Consider the following 25,221-nt stretch of genomic DNA (forward strand, 5'->3'; position numbering starts at 1 on the left):
TTCGTGGTGTACTTTTAAAAGTTTATTGAATAGTATATAATACCGCACAACAAAAATCGTTCCGAGTGCGGTTATTCTCGTTTCCCCCGGGATCTTCCGCAAACGCGTGGTTTCTTCAGTCGACAAGCGGCGAGATCGGCTCGCTCGAATGTTTTTTACTCTATTTCTCTCTCTCTCTCATTCATACAAAAAAAAGTAAACTAAAAACTACAGAGAAAATGTGTGTGTGTGTGTTTTGTAGGTAGCAGCTGATCAATCACACCGTATGATTTAGCTTGGGATCGACGAGGAGGAGCGAATCCGGGGGCGATTCGGCGGCCGTGTCCTCGTCGCTGTCGTTCTGCATGGACTTGAGCCGCTCCAGGAAACTGTCCATGGTCATCTTTTGCAGCTTCGGAACGCCACCGAGCATCTTCCGGACGCGGTTCTTGCGCGCCTTGGTGGTTGTTTTGTTCACGTTGAACCCATCGGAACAGTTGAGGCTGCGTCGGACCTTGCGCCCGCCGAAGAACTTGGACTTGGCCACCGCCGGCGAGCCCTCCTCGAAGATCGTCTCCAGGTTGGTCGGCTTCATGTCCACACGCTTGCTGTTGATCATGTAGTAGTTCCGGATTTCGTTCTCCGACGCGTTGAGATTGATTTGCAGTTTGGCCGGCTTCGTGATCGTTCGCCGCTTGATCTTGTGCAGCTTGCTGTCCAGCGACTTGGTGCGCTGTGACCGTCTCCGTTGGACACGGTTCGGCGTACTCGGCGCGCTGCTACAGCCGGGAGTTTCCTCGTCCTCGTCGTCGGAATCTTCGTCCACCGAGTCATGACAATCGGTCAGCTGCTCCTCCTTCAGGCTGAGATTCTGCTCCAACGCTTGCATGATCAGCGGCAGTTCGTTCTCGATGTTACCGGCTCTGCAGTAAACAAAACGCCCATCAGTTTACTAAACAAATTTCCCAACAAAAAAATCAATCGCGACTCACTTGAAAATTGTGCTGTTTGAAGGGGCGCTGCTTTCAATGTTGGCTAGAAACTGCAGCGAAAGTTGATCCATTGAAATGCGACAGTTAAAATGAAACACCTCAAAATACGGAATCCAGTGCGGGCAAACACTCAACAAAAATACATGGTCAAGGATTTAACTAGGCACGTAATGTTAGTAACGATTTGGATTTAACTGTAAAAAATAAATCACGAAACAGAAGAATCCGTTTCTTTTCTTTTTGCTAATGGCGCGTTTGTAAACAGCAAAAACAACAAAAAACGATGTTTTGTGCTCGTGCGAACGCGAGACGTCAAAAATGTCAGCCCGCGTGACAGCGGGGAGGTAGTCGGCTCCGTTGGTCGAAGTTGGCTTGATTTGTTCGGGCCGAAGACTATCATGGCTTTCTACCTTGGAAGACTATCGGGTAAAATACCAATAAATTGTACGCAAAATCTAAATAAGACAGATCTGTGTAAAATTTTATTGCGGATTTCAGAGCAGGCATGCCAGATTTTGCAGATTTTCGGGCACATCACAAAAACGCAAATGAATTTAACCTGATTAAAAATCAATATTTCAAATAACTTTTTTACGCAGATGAACTGTAACAGAGAGAAGAGAATTTAAGAATTTAAGGATGTTAGAATTTTAGAATTTTAGCATTTAAAAATTTAAGAAGTAAGCGATGGCATAATCATCATCAAAAGAAAATCATTTGACGTTCATCAAGAGAAAAAAAATCCAAAGGGAGCATGGTTCTTCTCTCTCGCGCACAAAAGATCGGGAAAAGGAATCTAAAAAAATCATCATCTTGATTATTCGGCGGAACATTTTTTTCACTACTCTACTTGCAAGTGTAACGTCACACGTCGAAATATGACCTGTCACATTTTGTAGGTGGGCAATGTGTGTGAACAAAGTGAAATAAATATGATTAAGTAGTGCTGACAAGGAAATTCACAAAAAAAAAACATCAGCAGATTGATTTTCTTGGAGAAGTTCGGGAGCGATTTTCTTTTGCGTGATTTGCCTCCTCTTTCTTTCGCGGGTGAATAAAGTTTGCAAGCGAAGTTGTTTTTTTTTGCGATTATTCCATCACTGGAAGTACAGTCATCCCTCATATTCGGAACAGTTTATAGATCGGCCAATGTTCAACAAATCATATAAAATCAATAATTGAACATAATGATTTGCTTTTACCTTCATTTGAAAGCTTTTCTTGCGATCTTTCGATTGATGTATAGACCGGCTGGTCTACTAACTTTTTGTGAAAATATCAGTTGAATTCAGGTGTTTTACAATTGTGGGAGACACAATAACATCCCACAATCATGGAACAGGCAATTTGGAGGCAGTGTTTTGGTGCTCTAGATAAAATAGTCTGGAAATGCAGTTTTTGTTTAAAAAGTATTACTTTTACTGGTGAAATAGCAAGAGAGTGTCCAAATAAAGGCCCTAAAAATAGCAGGGTCGGCAGGAAAGTTGCATTTTGCATTGTATTGACAAATTACGACAAAAGTGTTCCGAATATGTGGGATGGCTGTAAGCAATTTAAGAATTTAATAGTTTAAGAATTTAAGAATTATAGAATCAGTCTGAGATTGACAGAGCAACGAGTCAAATAAGTGCTAAAAAGTGCAAGAAATGCCTTACGGCAAGAAAAAGTGGCGGTCCTCACCAGCAGGATCGGCTGATTTGAAGAAGTTAAAGAATGCCGAAGCGCTACCTGCAAAGCCAGGCAGTTTGAGCAAGGACGCTCAAAATTCGTCAGGAAACCAGTTTGCTACCCTCCCTGTGGACGTGAGCGAGAAGGAAGAATTTGAACGACGGGAAAAGGTGCCACCCATTTTTGTGAAAACATCGTCATCGGACTCGTTGCGAAAGTGGCTGACCGGATTTATCAAATCTGGTGCTTTACTAGCTTTCATTCGCTTGTGTGCTGATGGACTCAAAGTTCTGCTACCTGGCAGAAAGGATTACAACTACGTTCGGGATTTCCTGAACAACACATAGATTGAATACTACAGCCATGACGATTATTGACGCTCCATGAAACAGGTCCTCCGAGGCCTGTACGACATGGATGTGAGTGTGCTGAAAGAAGAGCTCAAAACTCTTAAGTTGAACGTAATCGAAGTCTACAAGATGACGAGACACAATAAGGACATCAAGTATCGTGATCAACTGTACCTGGTTCATCTCGAGAAAGGATCGACAACGCCGTCTGAGCTGAAAGCAGTTCGGGCAATTTTCAACATCATCGTGACGTGGGAACGTTATCGTCCAGTGCACCGTGACGTGACACAATGTTCGAACTGCTTGCAGTTTGGACATGGTGGAAGGAACTGTTTCATCAAGAGTCGTTGTGCAACCTGCGGGGAGGTGAGCACAAAACTCAAGCTTGCAACACAATCAACGAGAGCATCGAAGCCAAATGCTTCAATTGCGGTGGCGACCATTCGGTCAAGAACCGAAGCTGCCCAAAACGAGCTGAGTTTGTGAAAATTCGGCAGCAAGCGACGACGAGGCACCAACCAAATCGCCGCAAAACACCACCGGCATTCACGGACGTGGATTTTCCTGCTTTAGCGTTACCAGGAGCGGGATCTGCTCGAGTGGTTCCAAATCTGCAGCCATTGCCGTTGAATCAGCGCAAAAAACCTCCAGGCTTCAGTCAGCAATCGAGGGTAAACCAACCAGCATTAACGGATGATGGCAGTAGTGACCTGTTTTCACCACAAGAACTTCTGAAATTTTCATCGATATGACAACAACACTGCGTGGTTCCAAAACTCGTGCAGAACAAGTAAGAACGCTTGGAGGAGTAATTTTGAAATACAGTTCGTAGTTTACTCGTTCTATTGATTTTGAATAATTCAAAGAATTTTTTATTTTAGTTTAAGTTTGTTATTTTTTTCTTTTTTACTTAAATGTATACAATTCAATGCAAACAATGTAAAAAGATTTGAAGTTAATAAATGAATGTGATAAGTTAATAATAAAACGAAAAATACAACAAAGATGAAGTGCATTGAGCCACACCACTTAGCATGTAAAAGAAATGTAATTATTATAAGAAAGTTCAATAAAGACATATTTAATTAAAAAAAAAGAATTATAGAATGTTAAAATTTTGGATTTAAGGTATTTAAGAATTTTAGATTTAAGAAATTAAAAATTTATATATTCAAGAATTATAGAATTTGAAAATTTTAAATGCGCAACTTTTTTTCTTAACCGCGTTCTTTTCAAACTCCGTACTCAGCTTGAAAAGCAATCAATAATTGGGTCCTAAAATGAAGCTTAGATTGCTGATATTATTATTCACAGCGATAAAGCTTATTTTTCGGAGTACAATGACCCTTTGTACGACCATAAAGAGCTTAAAATAGATTTTTAAATCAATTTTGAAAAATTAACCTCGCGGTCCTTCTTGACAGAAAAGCTCCTACTTGACAGGTCGTTCCAAGGGGACCATAGGTGATCCATCGAAAAAATGTTGTCTTGTCAAAAAAAAAATTGCATTAAAATGAAAAAAGTGATCAGAAATAGTTTTTAATCGTGTTTTTTACCGTTGTACATAAAAATTTGCATAGGGCTTTAGTACCCAATTTTTTAATGAAAATTATTACCTTCAGCTTATTGAAAATTGTTTTTGAGATACGAAATATGATTTGCAAATTCAAGTCATACAGATAAAATAAGCAGTAAATCAAGTAGTAAATTCTGGAATTCTTAAATAAAAAAGAAAAAAAAAAAACGAAGTTGACTTTATAGCTGTCGGCCACCATTGCTAGTACCAACCACTAGTGTCTTCCTTTTATCTACAAGGACTTCGCCGCCCTGGGCTCCTAAGTGTATGAAAGTATGGCACGGAGCGACGGCGCCGAATACCCATATTTACACAAAGAGTTTTAGAGCGCCCGCCGCGGGATTCGAACCGGCGACCTCTGGATTGTGAGTCCAGTGCGCGGTCCGATTGATCCACACGGGCGGGAAATAAAAAAGAAGTTCAATTAAAAAAAATTGTTCAAAATTTTACATTAAATTTAGATTTTTTAAATTTAAATTTCCCTGTATGTAGAACGTCGACCTTTGTATCTTCGGCCTTCCTGTCCGAATCCTTCGGCCTTGTCTTCATCATCTGACAGCTGGCCTTCGCGACTGCAGTGCATTTTGTAAATAAACCACTCATCTTTCACCCAGTTGGGAAAAAGTTTTTCCTCTACATTTTCCCCAAAAGTGCATTAAAATTTCATATCAACCACCCATCGTGTTTTTCCCCTGATTCTTCGTTGGTCATCTCCATGCCACCACCGTCTTCGTCGTCGTCGTCGCCATCCACCCGGGAACCGATCCGTCGTTGAAGAGTGTTCCGCAACAAATTGTTATTGCCCTGCTGCAATCATCTGCTGCTGCTGCCGTGTGATAACAGAGTTTGCCAGCTCAACCTTCTTATCTCTGACAATCGTCGCCGTCGTCGTCGAAGCCATCCCTTTCGGAGCTTCGGCCACAGTCAGTCGAGAACCCTGGGTGCGCTAGCAAGTCTCGTGATGGACGCAGCAGCCGAGGTCCCCGCGGAGGAAATCCTGTTCCAGAAGCACGCCAAGTACTTTGTCCGGTTTCTGAACATCCTGCCGGCGCGGCTGGCCTCGCACGATTCGACCAGGTGGGTTTGGCTGAACTCTAGGTTGCAAGTTGGGCTGGGTTCATTTGGAAGTTTCTGTCTTTTCAGAGTCACGATAGCGTTCTTCGCCGTGAGTGGGTTGGACGTGCTCGATTCGTTGCATTTGCTGTCCGACTCCTTCCGGACCGACATCGTCAACTGGATCTACTCGCTGCAGGTTGTTCCGGGTGTGGGAGCGCGACCTTGTGGGGGAATTCAAGGTTCCAGCACGTTGAACGTTCTTAATCCGCCGGAATGTTGTGGATTGGAAGCGTACCGTTGGGGCCACTTGGCCATCACGTACACCGGCATTGCGGTGTTGGTGGCCCTTGGCGATGATCTGTCGCGGCTCGATCGGCGTGCCATCATCGACGGGGTGGCCGCGGTGCAGCGGCCGGACGGAAGCTTCAGTGCCACGATCGACGGCAGCGAGCACGACATGCGATTTGTGTACTGTGCCGCGGCCATTTGCGCCATGCTGAACGACTGGGGCCGCGTCGACCGACGGAAGATGGCCGAATACATCCAGAAGAGCATTGTAAGTGTGGTGTGTAATATTGAACGATTCGTAAAACCTCAAACCTCATTCCGTTTCAGCGCTACGACTACGGAATCAGCCAACACTACGAGATGGAGTCGCACGGTGGCACGACATTCTGCGCGATCGCTGCCCTCGAGCTCAGCGGCCAGCTGGACATTCTCAGCGCGGACGTGCGCGCCAGGATCGTCCGGTGGCTCGTGTTCCGCCAGCAGGACGGCTTCCAAGGCCGGCCGAACAAACCCGTTGACACGTGCTACTCGTTCTGGATCGGGGCCACGCTCAAAATCCTGAACGCGTTCGAGCTGACCAGCTCCAAGGACAACCGGCAGTACGTGATGTCGACCCAGGATAAAACCGTCGGCGGCTTCTCCAAATGGCCCGGCTCGCACACCGACCCCTTTCACACGTACTTTGGCATCTGCGGGTTGAGCTTCCTGCAGGAGCCCGGCCTGCAACCGGTCGAACCGGCCCTAAACATATCGCAGCGCGCCTTCCAGCGACTGAAACAGCTGCACGCGGTCTGGGAGCTGGAGCGGGAACAGCCGGACGGCAACGGAACCGTTCCCAGCAGCAGCAGTAACAGCATCTGCGTCAAACGGGACGTCAGAGTTAACATTGAGTAAGCGCCGCGGAAGGTGAACCACTAATTTTATCGCACATTGAAGGGAATGGGAGATGCTTCTTTCGTACCAGATAAGTTTATATTTTTATTAGGCAAAAATTTAGAGGAGTACCCAATCATTGGTAAATTGAACTTTATTTAATCTCGCTGCAATTCCTCGTGTCTAAGCTAAATGTGTAAGTTGTAGCAAGTTATTACAGCAAAATATATACATATTGATTTCACGGAACAAACTAGAATTTGTGTTGTATTTTGTTGTGTTATCTTCATGTTGGGACTGACAATAAACCCTTTACAGCGTGCTCAAACAAACGTGACTGCGCGTGGCGCAGTTTTATCTGGAAGCTGTTACAACACGTCTTATCTATTACAGCAGCTGCATAAGGTAAGATGGTTGTAAAGTTATAAAAATTTTAATTGTTGGGAAGTGTAGGGGTTACATACAAGTAGAAATGTTGCAGACAATTTATTAAATCCACTAAAAGGTGATTTTCAACCCCTCCACAAAGTTTCATGAAGATATTTTTATAATAAAACTTAGTAAGAGACGATTTAACCTAAAAATCTTGCCATGTGTAAAGCAAACTGTCAAACTTTCTGAGCTTTTTTCTCCAAACACAGAGCTGCTTTACCGGTGCCACGATATCTTGAGATGGGATGGACCAAATTGGCTGAAATTTGGAATGACGACTTCCAAGGCGATTCCAAGACATCTCACCCTTGCTCTGAGTCAGTACGAGCAACACGCTAGAACACGCTTTGAGTGTTCGTGCCAGGCATTCGCACCTTCTTTTCCGGTTACTCCAGGGTTGTTACGGATAAGTCGAGAAAAAATCCGCGCCAGATCCGCGCCATATAAAAAAATCGCGACAAACAAAGAAGAGAGTAACATAAAAAATTAAATTTTAAACGAAAAAAGAATAATACACAAGGCATTTGGATCAGTACCTTTGATCAGTTGTGGATTCATATCCCGCCTGTACCAAATGGAACCATTTTTACCATTTCTGAAACAATATTAGCATTTTTTGCAACACTTTTAATATCGTTGTTTTAAAAACAAATTCAGGAAAAAAAAATTAAATTGGAAAATTTAAAAAAATTAAAACCATGAAATAAATCACCTAATTATAAAATCTAGGGATTTAGTACTTGATAATTCTCACCAAAACTTTACTCTGGAAAATCGAAACACGAAATTTCTATTATTTTCTTCTCTGAATTTCTCTAAACAAAAATATGACTCCGAAAATGATCCGAACTAAGAAAACGGCCCTATTGTAAAATCCTACAGTTCCTTCCTTGACTTGACGAAAAGTACAAGTTTTCGTATCCAATAAAGCAACAAATTACAAATAATTTAATAATTTAATAATTTAATAATTTAATAATTTAATAATTTAATAATTTAATAATTTAATAATTTAATAATTTAATAATTTAATAATTTAATAATCTAATAATTTAATAACTTAATAATTTTATAATTTTATAATTTTATAATTTTATAATTTTATAATTTTATAATTTTATAATTTTATAATTTTATAATTTTATAATTTTATAATTTTATAATTTAATAATTTAATAATTTAATAATTTAATAATTTAAAAATTTAATAATTTAATAATTTTATAATTTATTAATTAAATTTTTTAATGAATTCATAATTTCATAATTAAATAATTTGATGATTTAAAAATTTAATAATTTAATAATTTGATAACTTAAAAACTGTCTTTAAAAATTAAAAATTACCAAAAAAATCAATTGTAATATTTTTGTAAACTTTCAATTTAAAAATTGTACTTTTTAACGTTTTTTGAGTCTGTAAGTTTTGACAATTTCAAGTTATGAATTCTGTTTTTTTTTATTTCAAATTGTTGATTTCCAGATTTCTTATTTTTTAATTTTAACATTACATTTCGCTTTTAGACGGAGCTTTTAGCAGATTTCTAAGTGCATTTCGTCATGTTGTGATAATTGGGAGTAGAATCAATTCTACCTGAATCAGAGTGGCAACAGAATTTTTATTTTTTTCAATAATCCAAAAATTTAAATTTTTTATATTTAAAAAACATAAAAATCTAAAAAGTTTCATAGCTTCATTTTTTATAAATTCTGTAAATTTTTGAATTTTGTTATTTTGATTTTAATAAATTGGTATTTATTTGAATTGTTAAGCAGATTTTTTTTTAAAAATAATGAGTTGTAATGTTATGTTAAATTAATAAAACAAATCTCAATACATTAAAAAACATCGCTCCTTGAAGATTATTTCAAAGTTTCGTATGAAAAAAAAAAAACAATCAATAATTTTTAGAAGAAAATTTTCTTCATTAACAACTTCTTAGAAATTGATGTTTTCGCACTCAACGAAAAAGATTGAATTTAATTATTTCCTAATAATATTTTCCTTGTAATTTGAAAGAAATTCTATCGTTCTCAATTATTTTGTTTATCAAAATTGCTATCCGCGCGAAATCGATTAGATTAGATTAGACAAAATTGCTACCGCGCGAAATCCGCGCCTGAGCAAAATTATCCAGCAAATCCGCGCCAGATCCGCGCGATACGCGCCATCCGCGCGATCCCCGCCGTCCGTAACAACCCTGCATTTTAACTCGGCCGGGGGTGGTACATTACGTAGGGTTTGATGTAAGTATAAGCGCCTAACCATTTATAGTGTGCCTAGCAACTTTCATTAAAGCAAAAACTGTTTTAGTTTGAATTCAAAAACTAATTGTTATTAACAGTGTATTGTTTTCTCCTGAAATCTTCCCTATTGTTGAGTCGTGTTTATATGTTGCTATTTCTTTTGTCACGGTGTTTTGTTACAATTTTTGGTCCTAAGCATTTTATAAAAGTTTTTCAAAAGTACAATAGTAATATTTGTGTTAATTCTTTGATCATTCCAAAAAATGAGTAAGGGCTCAAACCCTCGGGGCAAGACAGTGAAGAAACCAGAACAAACTAGAGTTACTCCGGGAGCAAACGGGAGGAATCGAGAGAAATTCGGAGAAATAAGAGAAACCTCGCTCTTCTTGTCAGAAATGTCACTTTTGACATTGTTGACGTTTCTCATCTGATGTTATGTTTACCGTTTTGATTTTGCCTGTGTGAAGTTCGCTGCTTTTTGCGGCAATTATTTTTGGGGATAAAAACATGTTGCTAAATTTTCTGAAATGCCTTGCCCTGCGACCCACTCCAAGTACTCCGGTAAGTATTAACGGGGAGTTTCCACCCGAGTTGGAAAACCTCCGCAAGAAAATTGCCGCACTGTCCAACTCCAGTATGTATATTTTTTAACTTTCCTCCTCCCCCAGATCGTGTTGAAAAATGCACATCGGAATGTGCAGGAAGTGTACCGGAACAGCAACATTCCCGAAGGCTAGATCGGCTCATGTAACGACCCCGTACGAGGTCGTGGGCAAGTCATGGACCGGACAGAAGCTACAGACTCCAATGGACACATGGGAAGAACCAGGAACTAGGAAGGCCAAGGACATAATCGTCGATTGAGGACGTGTACGAAGGCCCGAAAAGGATTCCACGACATTGTGTCACCGTGGCCATATGCTGGCAGGGTTTTTTTTTGGATTTGTTGTAGTTTGGCCGTTATTTATTGTATCTCGTGTTGGTTAATAAACATTAATTTCCGTGGGGAGAGGGAAGGGAGGGGGCATCCTAATCTGCACCTTCGGGATTTTGAGCGATCTTCGGCAATACGGGATGATTATGTCCAGTTCGGTAAGTGGCTCTTCGCTTGGTTTTCTTCGTGTGTTTTGTCGTTCCCGGGACTCAGCAAGAGGTAGGTAGGTAGGTCGTGGTACGTTTTGGAGGTAGGTCCCTTGTAGCCGGTTAGCGGTTTGCTGCAACATGAACTGAACTTCTTCCAAGACAAATCACTTCGTCGTCAAGCTTCTATGACTCGTCGATCTTAGCGCATTTGGGAGAACTTCCGGTTGCACTTGTTCTGTTTCGAGTCGTCGAGAGCTGCCATTTGCTCGAAGACTTAGTCACTGTAAAGAATAAACGTTTAGTTTGAAACCAAAATCGTCACCAAACTAGGTGTTGACCGTGAGAATAATCGCAATGACCTGGGAAGCTTCTAGATTGACCCTCAGTTGAAGGATGGTTTCTTTGGAATTGCCAAGTACGGCCATGGTTTAGACGAGTTCAGCTTTTAGGGCAATCGGGACAGAACAGCTGATGAGGCCGAGTAGGTTGAGTGTTCGCAGAGGGCAACACGGGCCACCACAGCACGGATCACTAGCAGGACTGCTTGCAATCCTCAAGGCTCGGCTGATATAAACCGTCTCGGAACCGGGGTTCTGTTCCTGATAGTACCGGGACAGCAAGTTGAAGAAGTATTCCCACGAGATGGTCGGTGCGGCACCTCCAATGCCACCTTGGCTTTCCTGCTTCAGCAGGTTGAACGCGGTTTAGATACGGATTGAAGAGAATTGGAGGTAGATAATCTCCGGCCAACAAGATGAACTTGAACAGACAAATTGATCGTAACGACCCGCGATAGTTGGCAGCCACTTCCATCGGTCCCCATTTCTCGAGGGTCAGCGAGAGATGTTAAATACAAAATAGACGACTAAACGCAAGAAATGACCCATATTTCATCTGTGGTATCGGTCGAGAGTCGTGTCGATATCCTTCTCCAAGTCGATCTGGAACTGTAACGAACTTCCGATGCGGAGTGCCATTCTTCTTGTTGCATCTGTACTAACAGTCGACTTGAAACCGAACCCCGCCAATTACAACTTCCACTTCTTCCTCGAGTGAACAATTGGCCGCGGTCGACGTCGTGGTTCCCACCGCCGGATTGGTCGTGTGAATCACGGGCTGTGTTTCTGGAAGTGCCGTCGTGACTCACTTGCGTAGCCACCGCAGAAGCTGGCCTGCTGACAACCGACACTCCGATCGTATTTAATATGGCCAATCATGCCAGAGAACCATTCCAGATTCTGGAATCGTCTGGAAAAAAAAATCTTTTAAAGGTAAACAAACAACAAAATGACATTTCCTTGTTTCGCTCTTCTCTCTTTGTTTGCTCTCTTCATAGAGATCTCTCTTAAAATATTCGGAGCAAACGGGAGCAATCGGGAGGAATCTGGAGGAATGTAGAGCAACCAAGAGGAATGAGCTGAAAACGGTCAAAAGTAAAATTTCAGAGCAAACGGGAGCAAAGCAGAGGAAACGGGAGCAACCAGAGTAACTCTCTTGCTCACTGTCTTGCCCCGAGCTCAAACCTCATTTGTTTGAAGAAAAGAGTAAAGATTGAAAACAATGGACAGTGAAAGAAATATACTTTTTGAAGAATCAATAGTAAAAGAAAGATAGTAATTTATGAAGTTATGAAGAAATTAAGAATAATTAATAAATAGAGGTAACAAACAAGCTTAGATTGTATTGAGGGCAATTTACAGGGAAGATGAAAAATTATTCAAATAGATAAATAAAGAAAAGGCACATGATAAACAAAATTGACATCGCTGCCAAATTAAGGGAAAGCAGAAAGTTTGTTACAGCAGCATCAATTGGTAAAATAGAGTGGAAAAGCGTTGAGAAATAAGAGAATCAAATGAGTAAAATCGAAATCAAATGGAGGATAGTAAACAGAAGCCGCGTTAGAAAATCAGTGAAACAAAATAAACAGAAGATAGGTGGTAGCTGAAATGGAAAGAAGAGAAACCCCGTTGTGCGATGTTTCAGGTACATCCACAGCAGTTGACTCAACATACTGCGAATCAAAGCAATACCGTCTACAATCACAAATTACTTCCCTTTCCCACATTGACGCGCCCCTTTCTTTTAGCCGTCTCGACTTTGACCCGCGGTGGTCAAAGGTTTACGATCCGTTTCCACAGGCCACCAGCTAGGTCATCATGAAAACCAAGCCAACGTGGAGGTAAGAAAATAGGACACTCGCAAGGAACCAGAGCTATACTGTCTTGATCAAGAATGATCTAACAGGACTACGGACGTAGTCAGTGACGCTCCTTCCAGGATGTTCCTCGCCTGAGCGTCAACTGAAGAGGTATCATCAGCATCATTCGCCCTTGGCCTGCAAATAGCATTTTCTTTCTCAAACACAAACTAAATATCACAATGTGTAGAGAATTCAATGAATAATATTCATAAACATAAAAAATGGATTCAAGTTAAGAAATCATTCCATCTTGGACTGGACTGGAGTTTCTAAAAAGAACCGCGGCTCTGTTCGTTCGCTCTTTTTAGTGAACTGGCTCGCTCTTTTTTGCCCACCTCTAGCCGGCACGGTTGGCCACAAAATCGCCCAACTGCTCAGGGACGAGGATTGTGGCGTCAGGGTGAAAGTGGCCGAAGCGTTGGGTATCATCTACTGTGAATGCTAGAAAAACTGAGAATCTGCTTTCGTGGGAATCGTGATACTGTTTGCTTAAAAACTGGCAACAAATATTTTAAATCTGTTTATTAAATGCAAAATGAAGAACAAGTCAAAGAAAACGTTTTTTTTTACAATCAATAGAAAATAAATCCTTCAGATAAAGGGGAAATATTGAACCCGACCGCTTGACCAGCCAATTGTCAGCACGGTTTTTAATTTTTCGCTAGATCTACGACCTTGATGTTCCTGGAAGCAGATACACGAGGCACTTTCGATCCCAATCCCGGTGAGAAAGCAAGAAGGTGTAATGCTAATCTGGCTGCGGTTGATTACGGTATTGAAGATCGCGATAGCAGACGTGTCCTTGAAGGTGACGGCAAGATATTCGCTTTGAGGACACCACGCCAGGGCCTGCGGACGGCCACCCACTTCAGCTTGGCCAATGGCGATCTTGGACAGGTCGGCAATCGGAATTGCGGACTTTGGCACCAGCGTCGAGGTGAAAACTTCATCCTCCACGAATCCCAAACAGTACAGGAACGAGTCCTCCGACGTAACAAACAGAAGATGGGAGTCGGAACGGGACCACACTACCGATTGAATCGTGCCTTGATTAACGGTCCAACGGTCGGGTGACCATTTGTTAGTCTGCCAAACCCGGAAAACGCCGCCCACCGTTGTCGAGCAAAGTTTGGATCCGGTCGGGGACCATTTCAAAAGTGCACACGGTGGCCCAACTCGGCGCAAGGGAACCTGCTTGCTTTGGTCAACGTCCCAGATGAGAACGTCCGAATCGTTGATGCTGGCCGTCGCCAACAAACACCCGTTGGGACTCCACTCGACAGACGTGACCGGAAAGTGATTGCCGTGCTTTAGCTGCACCGCTTGTGAAAGTGGCCGCGTTATCAAGCTGTTTGGATCAACACTCCAGATGAGCGCACCATTCTGGCATCCAACGGCCAACTCTCCCGAGGTGAGATTTCGCCACGCCATGGAGCTGATGGATTTTTGAAGGCCACTCTTCAATATCGGCACAATGGTAGGTTCATCGCTGTAAATCCTGATACTATCGTCCGAAGCGGCAATCGCAATCTTAAAACAGTTTGGATGCCAACGGATGTAACGGATCGAACTCTTGTGCCATTCTTTAGTTTGCGTATACTTGCCGATGGAATCGACGCCCTGCTGTCCTTTGAGATGTGGCTTCAGGAAATACTTTACACGATTTCCACAACCGATAAGCACCAACAAGTAACGCGCCAGCGACCCTACGATGGCGTTGTATTGACCATTGTCCTCGCATGCCGCTTCCTGCAGTGCCTCAACGGGACCTTCTTCGAAAAATGTCCGAGTTATGCGCTTCACCAACGTTTCATTCACCGGCACCATCAGCGTCCGACGGTCTTCACGGACCTGCATCGACGCATGGTGATGGAACAGCTCGCGGCCGATGTTTATCTCCGGGTACGTTGAGAGTTCCTGTCCAGAAAGAGATACAATACAGTTACAGACCGTTGGCCAAAACCCTCACTCCTACTCACGTTTCCCGCACTGGAAGCATCGACCTCGGTGATTGGCAGGGTGCAAATTCGGCCATTCCGCTCGCAAATCGATATTTCTCCCGATTGGGGCAAATTCGGAAAGGCTGCCATGGTCTTCAGAGGTTCAGAGCACAAGTTGCCGGCACGAACGCGCAAATTTGAACACTTTTCCTTGTGACAGTTTGACAAAACAACAAAAATATATTGAACACGCTTGTCGAAACATACAGATTTTACTCTCATCGTCATCACGGAGAATCGGCATTACACTTTTTCGAGTTAGAATACACGAAAATCAGGTTCAAGTATGATTACATACTTTCGTGTAACAAGGGTCGAACTGAAAATCGTGTAAAATACTGAATCAATTCACCGGTGGGGGATTGCCTATATTTGGGCGTATTCTTTATTTATATTGCTTATTTTTTTGTGGTCAATAAAAATGTTAAACAATATTTTTAATTAATAAATTTTATTGATTCATTATCAACTTGTTATACAAAATATTTTCCAATAGAAGGCTAGTATGCAGATCGGAAGGAAAGATGAGAGAACGATGTTTTGGGGCAAGTTATGTAGATTTGATAAGGAAAGGCGGGAAGAAGGCTTTCTAGGCCCAGTGAAAAAAATATAATTTAACCCAAAAATGACGAACTTCTCGTCACAGTGTTCTGATGCAAACAATGCAACAATGCGAGCTCGAGCTGTCACAGCCCTGCGAAGTATGTTGGCTGACATATCGGGCGGCCAGTCAAAAAAACCAGCTAGAAGTGGCCTGACAAAAAACTTTAGTCAGAAAGAGATATGTAAACATACTTTGAATGTGTTGGTAAATTTCTGACTAGAAAGCCTTATTCCCAGCTGTCAAAATAGTTAGCACGAAACCCGAATTTTAAATGGAGATTTTAAGAAAAGTGAAAATTTGACCATTTTCCGGACAAATATCATCGATTTTTTTTCTGTGGGGTTGTTAAGCATGCCAAACTGAACCGAAAAACGCGTTTAGTTGAATTTATTGTTTTGAAAAAAATATTTGTGTTTTAAAAGCGTGTTTTGGTTCAGTTTGGCATGCTTAACAACCCCACAGAAAAAATCCGGTAAAATTTGCCCGGAAAATGGTCAAATTTTCACTTCTCTGAAAATCTCCATATAACATCCGGGTTTCGTGCTAACTAACTATTTTGACAGCACGAAAACCCGTCTTACCTTACTAATCTACATACATTGGTCTTCGGGCTTTTCTTCACCCTCTCTGGTTTGCTTATTGGTTTGCTTTCGCTGCTGCTGCTACACACAAAAAAATATAACTGTAATGACAAAAGTAGCTTACTTTCGAATTAAAAAGTTGCCAAAATTTGCTAAAGGAAAAGTTATTTTCTTGTTTTAAAAATGAAAACTTTTACTGCTACAGTTTTTGAAAATCTCCAACGAAGAGGAGTACGACGAAAAGCGGCATAATCGGAGGTGGTCAGCGCGGGGGTTTACAACACCGGTGAGTATTGAGAATGTGTGCAGTGGATAACCAGCCAACTTAACATACTTTCCATGTCTTTTAGCAACTTCCCGCCCACAAACGCTCACCTCGCGACGGTGTAGCTTCAGCCGAATGGACCTGGACAGTGCTCAAAATCGAATTCCGTTCCGAGGGCCTCATCAACCCCATGTTCCGTATGCGCTTTCAGGATCGGGAACTCCCCGTTCAGGCACTTTACTTCCCAGCCGGGAAATGTCGACCACCCTTCCCGAATCAACGGCCAACTCCTCCAAGACTGTCCTGATTGAGGCCGGAAACGTGGCCATCTTGTTCTTTACACTGCTGTCGCGCGTCGAAACCACCATCCGGAACCGTCCAGCCTGAGGTATTCAGAAGTGACCGGTGGCGCACCGGAAGAATCGGCCAAAGGGCTTAAACTCGGACCTTGGGCAGAAGCGTTAAATACAATAAAACAAGTTTTTTTTTAACATACTGTTTAGTTTTTTTTTAAATTAATATAAAAATCAAGCACATTTTTTCTGAAATTAGTGTAGTAGTGTTAAATGCAAGTTAAATGTTGTGTATTCTTGCCATAAAAGGTTTCTTTCCAATTAAAAGTAAAATACTTTCACCGATACAACGATTTTGTTCGAAAAATGCATGGTAGTATCAAAAACTTTCCAACTTTTAAATTGAAAAGTTTGAACTTTCTACGAATATTCACCTACGCGAACTTTTAATCCAACGAACGATCTTTTTAAATTTATAGTAAATATTTTTTCTTTGTGTGTATATTTGATTTTTTTTTTCTTGACCAATTGGGTCCTAAAATGAAGCTTAGATTGCTGATATTATTGTTTACAGCGATAAAACTTATTTTTCTGAGTACAATGACCCTTTGTACGACCACAAAGAGTTTAAAATGGATTTTTAAATCAATTTTGAAAAATTAATCTCGCGGTCCTTCTTGACAGAAAAGCTCCTACTTGACAGCTCGTTCCAAGGGGACCATAGTTAATCCATCGAAAAATGTTGTCTTGTCAAAAAAAAAAATTGCATTAAAATGAAAAAAAGTGATCAGAAATGGTTTTTAATGGTGTTTTTTAACGTTGTACATAAAAATTGGCATAGGGCTTTAGTACCCAATTACTTCGATTCCTTCCGAAGTGCATATACCGCTAGAGCAATTAGGTTCTAAAATTAAGCTTAAAGTGGGTATTAAACCCCTATGTAAATTTTTATATACAGCGGTAAAAAACACGATTAAAACCCATTTCTGATCACTTTTTCTTCATATTAATGCATTAAAAAATAAGTGACAGAACAACATCTTTTCGATGGAACAACTATGGTCCCCTTGGAACGAGCTGTCAAGTAAAGCCCTTTTCTGTCAAGAAAGGGCGCGTAGTTAATTTCCGTAGTTAATAATCCGTTTAAAATCCGTTGCGGTCGTTCAAAGGGTCATTGAACTCAGAAAAATAAGCTTTATCGTTATGACCAATGAATAATATCACAAATTTAAGCTCAATTTTAGGAGCAAAAACTATAAATATAATTTGTACCAAACTAAAATGAAAAAAAAAAAAAAAAAATCAGAAATGGTTTTTTAATCGTGTTTTTTTTTACCATTATACATAAAAATTACACCTTTACTAAAACCGAAAATGGATTTTATTTGGATTTTTTAATTTGGCTCAAACTTTGTGGGGGCCTTTCCTATGACCAAAGAAATTATACAGCTGTCCATCCAAAAATGATACTACGTAATATTCGAAAAGCCGGAGCCGGAGTCGGAGTCGTTTGAAATATGACCCGACTCCGCAGCCCTGGTATAAATAACCCTTAAGTGCTCATAACATTTGATAGGGTGATCAGATCTTCGATGTTTCAAGCTCATTTGAAAGGTCTTTTAGTTATCGAACTAACGATGCCAAGAATGTTTTCAAAAATAAATTTGAAATATTTCTAGCTAAACAGTGTAAATAGCCCAAAGTTGATGTGTAAACAAAGATTCTATCCTATAAACATCAACTGACGTCAGCAAGATAGACTCTTACTTTTACACTTTTGAAGTTTTTTTTTTATAAAAAGGTCCAATAAACAAAATATTGATTTTGATTTTTTTTGTGTTTTTAAAACCGCTGTTAGTCAGGAGTATCCAAAAACAACCAAAAAGAAAAAAATGAATATTTTGTTTATCGGACCTTCCTTATTAAAAAAAACCAGACTTCAAGATTGATTGGTTCTTTTTCTTCAAAACAGGCTGAAATAATCAAACGCTTTCTTTTTATACAGAAAATGTCATCTATTTATTTTGCAAATTTTCACTTTCCAGCAAACGTTGGTTTCGTTTCACTTTGTTTTACTACTCGCCAAAGTCTAACCAACTTGACATGCTTATTTCCGCCCAATTTTCTTCTCATTTTGTTAGTTAAAAAAAACTACGCTGATATAACTTTTTTTTCTATGATATATTTCATTTAATGGCGCACGTTTTTACTTCGCTGAGGTTGTTTCGCTATCTCTTTCTTTTCGTGTGATTGTTAAGGCACCTGACTGTTTGTATCATTGAGGTTTTGCCATATTTTTTTAAAGTCTAAAGTACGATTCTTGTAAGCGGTTATTCTTCACTACTAGCTGGAAAGTTGTCAACTAAACAGAGATTGCTTCTTCTTCTTCTTCGCCTACAATTCGTTTCGCGCGCTTAAGTTACTTCAATGGATGGGATTCGTTAGCGGTTTGAGTTCTAAAACTAAGTTGTGGGTGCTTAAAGTATAAAAAAATACAGAGAATTATTGACCAGATAATTTGGACGGCCTGGAGATTTCTGTTGCGTGAGATTACAGCTAAGAACTTAAGGAGAAAAAAACAAATACAATTCACGTTATCGCTAACTACAAAAAAATACTTTAAAAATAAAACAATAACTATTACTTCATAGTTTCTGTCTTTTACTGATAAAACGTAGAATTTTTGCGACGTTCTTTTAAATTTCTGCTCTGTAAAATATTGCTGTTTTTTTTTCAGTGAAAGTAAATGCCGTGGATGGAATTGTTTAGATCGATCGTTCGAAAAGTCTTGAAGAGGAATTAAAATGTCAGAACATCGTCTATTCTAGCTTCCCCTACTCTCTTCATTCCTAGCAGAAAAGCTTTCATGGTTTTGTCGTAATTGCAAATTATTTACACTCGTCTGGCTGCGCAGCAAGACGCAAAAAACAGGTGGCAGGATTCTCGTTCTTCAAGCTCATGCAAAGTTCGCATGCAAATCGTTCCCCCTCCCCCCCTTAATCGTTCCAGAAGATCCAACTGTTGGGATTCACTATTCGGTAGTGACGCGCCACGATGAGCACGCTGGCCGCGACCAGCAGCACCACCGACACCGGGTTCCGGATCGCGGCGTTGTAGATCGAACAGTACGGACACTGCGAGCTGCCGCACACCTCGCAGATGTTCAGCAGGTACGTCTGCAGCGAGTCGAACAGCGTCTCGTTGAAGCGTTCTGTAAGTAAATGTGAGGTTAGAGTTGAACTCAATTAACAACCTAAATCGCAGTCGACTTACCAGGAGCGTAGTAATCGTACACCCGGATCGGCAGGTAGCGGGACATGTTGGCCACTGGCATCCACCGTTCCAGCGTAAAGTTCACGCAGACAAAGTCGCTGTCCAGCTGGAATTATAACAAAATAATCGTTAATTTAACCCTCACTTTCCGAATCTTGGATAGAAACACTCACATAGTCGAAGTAGAACAGCACCTTGCGCTCCTGGTAGCGCGCCCGCTGCAGGTTGCGCACCCGCTTGCTCAGGATGTACGAGTCGAGCTTCTGCTGCTGGATCATGTAGCCGGTGGGGACGGCCACGTCCAGCACGGCCATGCCGGACCGGATCGACTCGTCCGTGTTGGTCCATCTGGAAAGGGGAGAATTTTCTAAAAATTCTGGACAATACACCAAAAATTGCAATGTTGTGAAAATCCATACAGCATTTTTTGTCGTTTGATATCCATATTGCAAATTTTTAACATTGTTTTTAAATATCGTATTTTGTGATAACGTAACACAAAAGAAAAAGACTAATATTATACAAATTTATTCAAAATAAATCGTGGTTGGCTACTCGATGAGAAATAGTATCACCCATTTTGTCAATTATAAAATTTTAAAATTTACAAAGTATTTTGTACAATTATGTTTTTCTTTTCTAATAATGAAACAAATTAAAAAAAGTACATTAATATACTTTATTTTGTGAAAATTTGTGTATTATACACAAAAGCTGTAATTAAAAAAAAAACTTTATTAATACTTATCAACATTGTATAAAAATAAACTTCCAGTTCTCAGCGACTATAAAATTATCATGCCCGAAATTTCATCTCACAATTTTTGCTGCCTTTGTTCCGTCACGAAATTCTCGAAACTGTTGATTTTTTCTCACAGTTAAATATACAATCCCGTGTTAAATTATTTTTTTTTCTCTCTCATTCCCGCATTAACAACCACCCCCCCCCACCCCTCAACAGGGCGCAGCCTCAAAAGTCGCCACAAAACAAAAATTGCCAACGCAGCTTAACGGTACGTAATGCGTGGTCGGTTCCGAATCCCTCTCTCGCGTGAGAAATCAAAAGAATCTTAGGCGAGTGAGCGTGAACGAAGAAAAGAGAAGGAGTGATAGAAAGAGAATGCTCTTGCTGGCAAGCACGAGATAAAAGAAGAGAACTCATTAGCTATAGTGACGGTCGCTATATCCTCTGATATTTTGGTGCAGGAATCATCAAATGATAGTTTTTTTTAATCACTCATTTACAACACTGATACTCATACTCATAGTATTTTCAAAAATTAAGTATTTTGTGAAAGCTTTTGTGGTGTACACTGAAAACTATCATTTAGTGAAAAATACAAAATTTCGCCAAATATTATAACCATTTTTGAATTTTATGAGCATAAAATTTAATACTGAAATAAAAGAAATATTTTCAAAAAATACAGTATTGTGTAAAATATATTTAATTAAGCATTTTACACAACAAAAAAACTTCAACATAGCGAAAAGCCGTGATAAATTTCGCAGCATGTAATACTCATATGGTAAATTATGAAAATTTGAGAGTTTTGAAAAGATAATTTTAGTTTCTGCTATGTGCTAATTGGGTCCTAAAATGAAGCTTAGATTGCTGATATTTTTGTTTACAGCGATAAAGCTTATTTTTCTTATTTAAAATGGATTTTTAAATCAATTTTGAAAAATTAACCTCGCGGTCCTTCTTGACAGAAAAGCTCCTACTTGACAGCTCGTTCCAAGGGGACCATAGTTGATCCATCGAAAAAATGTTGTCTTGTCAAATTTTTTTTGAGTTAAAATGAAAAAAAAAGATCAGAAATGGTTTTTAATCGTGTTTTTTACCGTTGTACATAAAAATTTACACAGGGCTTTAGTACCCAATTCGCTCATCAAGCAAAAATTCCAGTAAAATTTTGCACCATCGTAGGTTTGTCCAAATTGCGGTATTTTGGTGAAAATTGTAGCTCTAAAATATACAAATAAAAATTATATTTTTTAGAAAATACTGTATTTTGTGAAAGTTTTAGCCTTTTATGAGTCTATTAAAAAAAATTGTTTGATCAATACTTATAATTCAATTTTATGACCCTTAGTATTTAAAAAAGCATAATAATCAAGCAAAAAAAAGCGTTTGGGTTTTACAAGTTGTTTGTGCACCGGCCACGGTTGGCCAGTGTTTCGGAGTGGACTGTATTTAGGGGGGTCGGAAAGGGGGTCCAAAGAAAAGGCACCGGAAGGTTCTACTTTCACTTTCTCTATTTTCTCCTACATCACTTCCTTCTTCCTCTTCTTCTTCCTCCGCTCTTCCTTCCTTCACTTCTGCTGCTGCGCGTCGCGTCCGGTACGTTCGGTGGTTTGATGACTTGTGTCAAGCGCGCCCAACGCGCTTTTGTTGCTGGGCGGTTCGAGCGGCAAACTTGTTGTTGTTGACGTCGTCAATGACAGCTCTGCCGTTGCGCAGGGGCGTAGTCGTTCTCGTCGTACGGGTGGGGGCAAAAACTATTCGGCCGTCCCGAACACAAGTAAAGTCACGAGGTGGTCACTTAAAATATATTCTATATATGACATATGTTGATCCGTATGCGCATCCATATTTACGTCCATGTCGTCCATGTAAGATTTCATTATACGTTTTATATCAGTGTTGTAGCTTATAACTGTCATCGCAGACGCGCGCACTTTTCGAGCTGTTTTGTTTACCAACAAGTTGCATAACCAAATTAAACAGCATCAAACAGCATTTAATTTAATCCCGCGGCAAGGGAACCAACATAAAAAAACAACGAACGGAGAAAAAGGTCAGTTTTTTGTGCGTCGATTCAAAGTGTCGTGCCAAGTCGAGCGCCTGATATTGGTCTATTTGGAAATCGATTACGAAGAGGTCTAGATTCGATCGTCACCGAAACGCAGCAAATGTTAAAGGTTGTCATCGTCCAACCCGAGCAGGTACAGGAAGTCTTGCTTTAAAGAGACCACAACGTCGCATCGGAAATCCACCATAAATACACGGTTTCGTCGGCGACGGTTAAATGTGGGTGTGGGTGACCGGTTTCCTGATCGTGGCAAACGTTTGATTGCGTGCCCCGGCGACGACGATGATGAGCCTTTTAAACTTTTGATTGCAGTTGAGTACATCTTCTTGTCTTGCAGAATAATCACACTTCTGAGCATCGGTGATACAATCGAAGACGGACAGTGAGTACCTCGGAACGACTGGGCGGACAAGCGTCATTTAAGGCGGACAAGCGTGTCAACAAATGAAATATCCTTGGGATGAAGACCATCGTTATCTGTGCTGAAACGGCCGGAAGGTTGTGATTGCGCTTTCCGGTGTCGAGTTGGTGTAGCTGTTCCGGATCAAGATGCTTGGGATTTGGGAGATTGTTTCTTCCTGGGCCGAGGTGCAACAACAACGCCAAGATCGGTGGAACGCGGACGGCTGGAGGCCGCTGAACGACGGCGCGTAATGGCCGGAATAGATCCGGAAGCCGCGGTGCGTGTGCAGCTGAGGAGGTTGCGTTGCAGGTGCAGATATGGAGAAGAAGAAAAGTGTGATTTAAGAAGTGTGAAGAAGAGGCCGAAGGCCAACATGGATCAAAAAGGAAGAGGTTGAGAATAAGAATAAAATGATTAAGCGAAGAAGTTATGTACATTTGTGGGCAATAAACATGTGACGTTGTTGGACAACCTTTGCGTTTATTAATTAGAAAAGAGTCTACTCGGACATTGGCGGGTTGGACAAGCAAATCCAGGAACTAATTGAGGCCGTTGTGCTGCCGATGACGCACAAGGGCATGTTCAAGAACCATGAAATTCATCCGCCGAAGGGAGTGCTGCACGCTTTCGGCTGGTACCTGTGTGACGCAAATAAAGTCGACCTTCCTGAAGCTGGCCGGCCCGCAGCTGGTGCAGATGTTCATCGGAGACAGTGCCAAGCTCGTCCGGGACACGTTTGCGCTAGCCAAGAAAAAGTCGCCAGCGATTACTTCCTGCACGCGATTACGCTGTAGACGCATCTAACTGTTTCATATGCATGTTTTAAATTTATTTGACCTAATTTGGTCACCTGGAGTTCAATGAGAGACGAACATTGAAGTTACTTGGATTTTCTTTTTATTTGTGGTTTCAGCTGTGTTTTTTTGTATTGTTAAATATGATGAAAAAAAAATGATCATAGTGTACGGTTTTTATTTGCCGAATTTGTCATTTGTCTGACCATGTGCAGAAGCACCTTAAAGATGCGCGCGGGATCCTTCTGCTGGAGGATTTTGTAAATCCACATTATTGGCCTTCACCTTCGCTTGAACTCCATCCTCCGCTTCGTTCAAACATTTAGACTTTTAATCTTCGTAACCTCGTGGTCACTTCCAATCCACGGCAGCGACCGTGCCGTGACCTTCCGCTTTTCCTCACGCTTCTCCCCGTTCTCCGCCGTCGAACTGTCCGACTCAAAACCCTCACCCGCTTCCCCATTCTCACTGCCAATGCTGTACGAATCCGACGAATCCGTCACGTCCTCCAGCTTCACCGGCACGGCTGTCGGGGAAAATTCCGCCCGAAATTCAGCCAACTCTTCAACACCGCCCACACAATCTCCGCAAATCTTCGTCAACTTATCCCAGCTGTTGATCTCAACCCCTAAACAATCCCGCACCGTTTGCACCTCATCCGCCACGCTCCCGCCGCCGCCCGGAAAACAACTCGACCAACGCCACCCCGCCATCCACCTTCAAGCAGAACTGGCACACGTCCGTGCGTTGACGCGTTCGGCACAGCCGGCGCAAATCCGCACCGTCGGATCGACCTCCGGTGAAATCTGCGAAGGCAGAACGATTAGAAATGAAGCAAAAGATCGGAGGATTACTCACCCCAAGTCCGAGGCAGTCGGTGGTCTTGTCGGCAATTTCTGGGTCGGAGCGCAGATCCGCACTGGGCTTCTTGCACAGATTGCTGGTGGATTGCGGGGAAGGTTGTTGCGAGGATCGGTTCCGCAAGTGAAAAAAAACCTAAGGCTCGAAAAATATTAGAGCGGTGACAGTTTGTAAACGAAGGAAACAAACAAGTGACAGTTCTTAACTGTCATTATCCACACTGAACAAAATGTTGTGCCGAATATCGTGCAGGTGAATAATATTTACCTATATTTACGATATTTACGGAATATTTACGGAAGTAAATCCAATGCACTACGGATCAACCTTGTGCCCAACCCCGTGAGTAAAGTTCATAAGAAAATTCACCCCGTTAAAAAGCCATATTTTCAATCGTGAAAATTCGAGTATTATCGAATAAAATACATTTTGGAAAATTTTGGTGATTTCGAAAAAAATAATTTTGTAAAATTTTTAGTACTTTCAGATATCAACAGTACTTTTTCAACAAATGCAGTATTTTGTCGTTTTATACTTATATCGCAAATGAAAAAAATTAAGTATTTTAAATAAAACACTACTTT

The 25,221-nt window shown here is 41.0% G+C and overlaps 5 protein-coding genes and 1 long non-coding RNA gene across 7 annotated transcripts in view; 2 read left to right on the plus strand and 4 right to left on the minus strand.

Moving 5' to 3' along the window:
• On the minus strand, window positions 1–1,278 carry LOC120416282 (protein tantalus). The gene is made up of 2 exons (XM_039577996.2): window positions 972–1,278; window positions 1–902 (listed from the first exon to the last, which is right to left on the minus strand). Exons 1-2 carry the CDS (start codon window positions 1,040–1,042, stop codon window positions 257–259), a joined length of 717 nt encoding a protein of 238 aa, XP_039433930.1. The 5' UTR covers window positions 1,043–1,278; the 3' UTR covers window positions 1–256.
• Window positions 1,279–5,143: 3,865 nt separating this feature from the next.
• On the plus strand, window positions 5,144–7,041 carry LOC120416280 (geranylgeranyl transferase type-1 subunit beta). Its single transcript, XM_039577994.1, has 3 exons — window positions 5,144–5,642; window positions 5,709–6,177; window positions 6,237–7,041. Exons 1-3 carry the CDS (start codon window positions 5,527–5,529, stop codon window positions 6,801–6,803), a joined length of 1,152 nt encoding a protein of 383 aa, XP_039433928.1. The 5' UTR covers window positions 5,144–5,526; the 3' UTR covers window positions 6,804–7,041.
• Window positions 7,042–13,254: 6,213 nt separating this feature from the next.
• On the minus strand, window positions 13,255–14,915 carry LOC120416279 (aladin-like). The gene is made up of 2 exons (XM_039577993.2): window positions 14,727–14,915; window positions 13,255–14,664 (listed from the first exon to the last, which is right to left on the minus strand). Exons 1-2 carry the CDS (start codon window positions 14,835–14,837, stop codon window positions 13,339–13,341), a joined length of 1,437 nt encoding a protein of 478 aa, XP_039433927.1. The 5' UTR covers window positions 14,838–14,915; the 3' UTR covers window positions 13,255–13,338.
• Window positions 14,916–18,640: 3,725 nt separating this feature from the next.
• LOC120416261 (CD109 antigen) overlaps window positions 18,641–25,221 on the minus strand; it is a 75,181-nt gene continuing 68,600 nt past the window's right edge. For both annotated transcript variants that reach the window (XM_052707200.1, XM_039577964.2), the window contains 3 exons: window positions 19,937–20,111; window positions 19,764–19,869; window positions 18,641–19,701 (listed from right to left, as the gene is read on the minus strand). In XM_052707200.1, the coding sequence (XP_052563160.1) occupies window positions 19,487–19,701; window positions 19,764–19,869; window positions 19,937–20,111 (496 nt within the window). In that variant the 3' untranslated portion in view covers window positions 18,641–19,486. The remainder of the gene's footprint in view (window positions 19,702–19,763; window positions 19,870–19,936; window positions 20,112–25,221) is intronic.
• Window positions 22,308–23,453, plus strand: LOC128092740 (uncharacterized). Its single transcript, XR_008211965.1, has 2 exons — window positions 22,308–22,564; window positions 22,917–23,453. It is a non-coding gene; the product is annotated as an uncharacterized LOC128092740 (long non-coding RNA).
• On the minus strand, window positions 23,942–24,782 carry LOC128092739 (uncharacterized). Its single transcript, XM_052707202.1, has 2 exons — window positions 24,635–24,782; window positions 23,942–24,582 (listed from the first exon to the last, which is right to left on the minus strand). The coding sequence occupies exon 2, from the start codon at window positions 24,487–24,489 to the stop codon at window positions 24,091–24,093; it is 399 nt and encodes a 132-aa protein (XP_052563162.1). The 5' UTR covers window positions 24,490–24,582; window positions 24,635–24,782; the 3' UTR covers window positions 23,942–24,090.

This window comes from Culex pipiens, chromosome 2 (genome assembly GCF_016801865.2).
Source record: "Culex pipiens pallens isolate TS chromosome 2, TS_CPP_V2, whole genome shotgun sequence".
NCBI classification, from domain to species: Eukaryota; Metazoa; Arthropoda; class Insecta; order Diptera; family Culicidae; genus Culex; species Culex pipiens.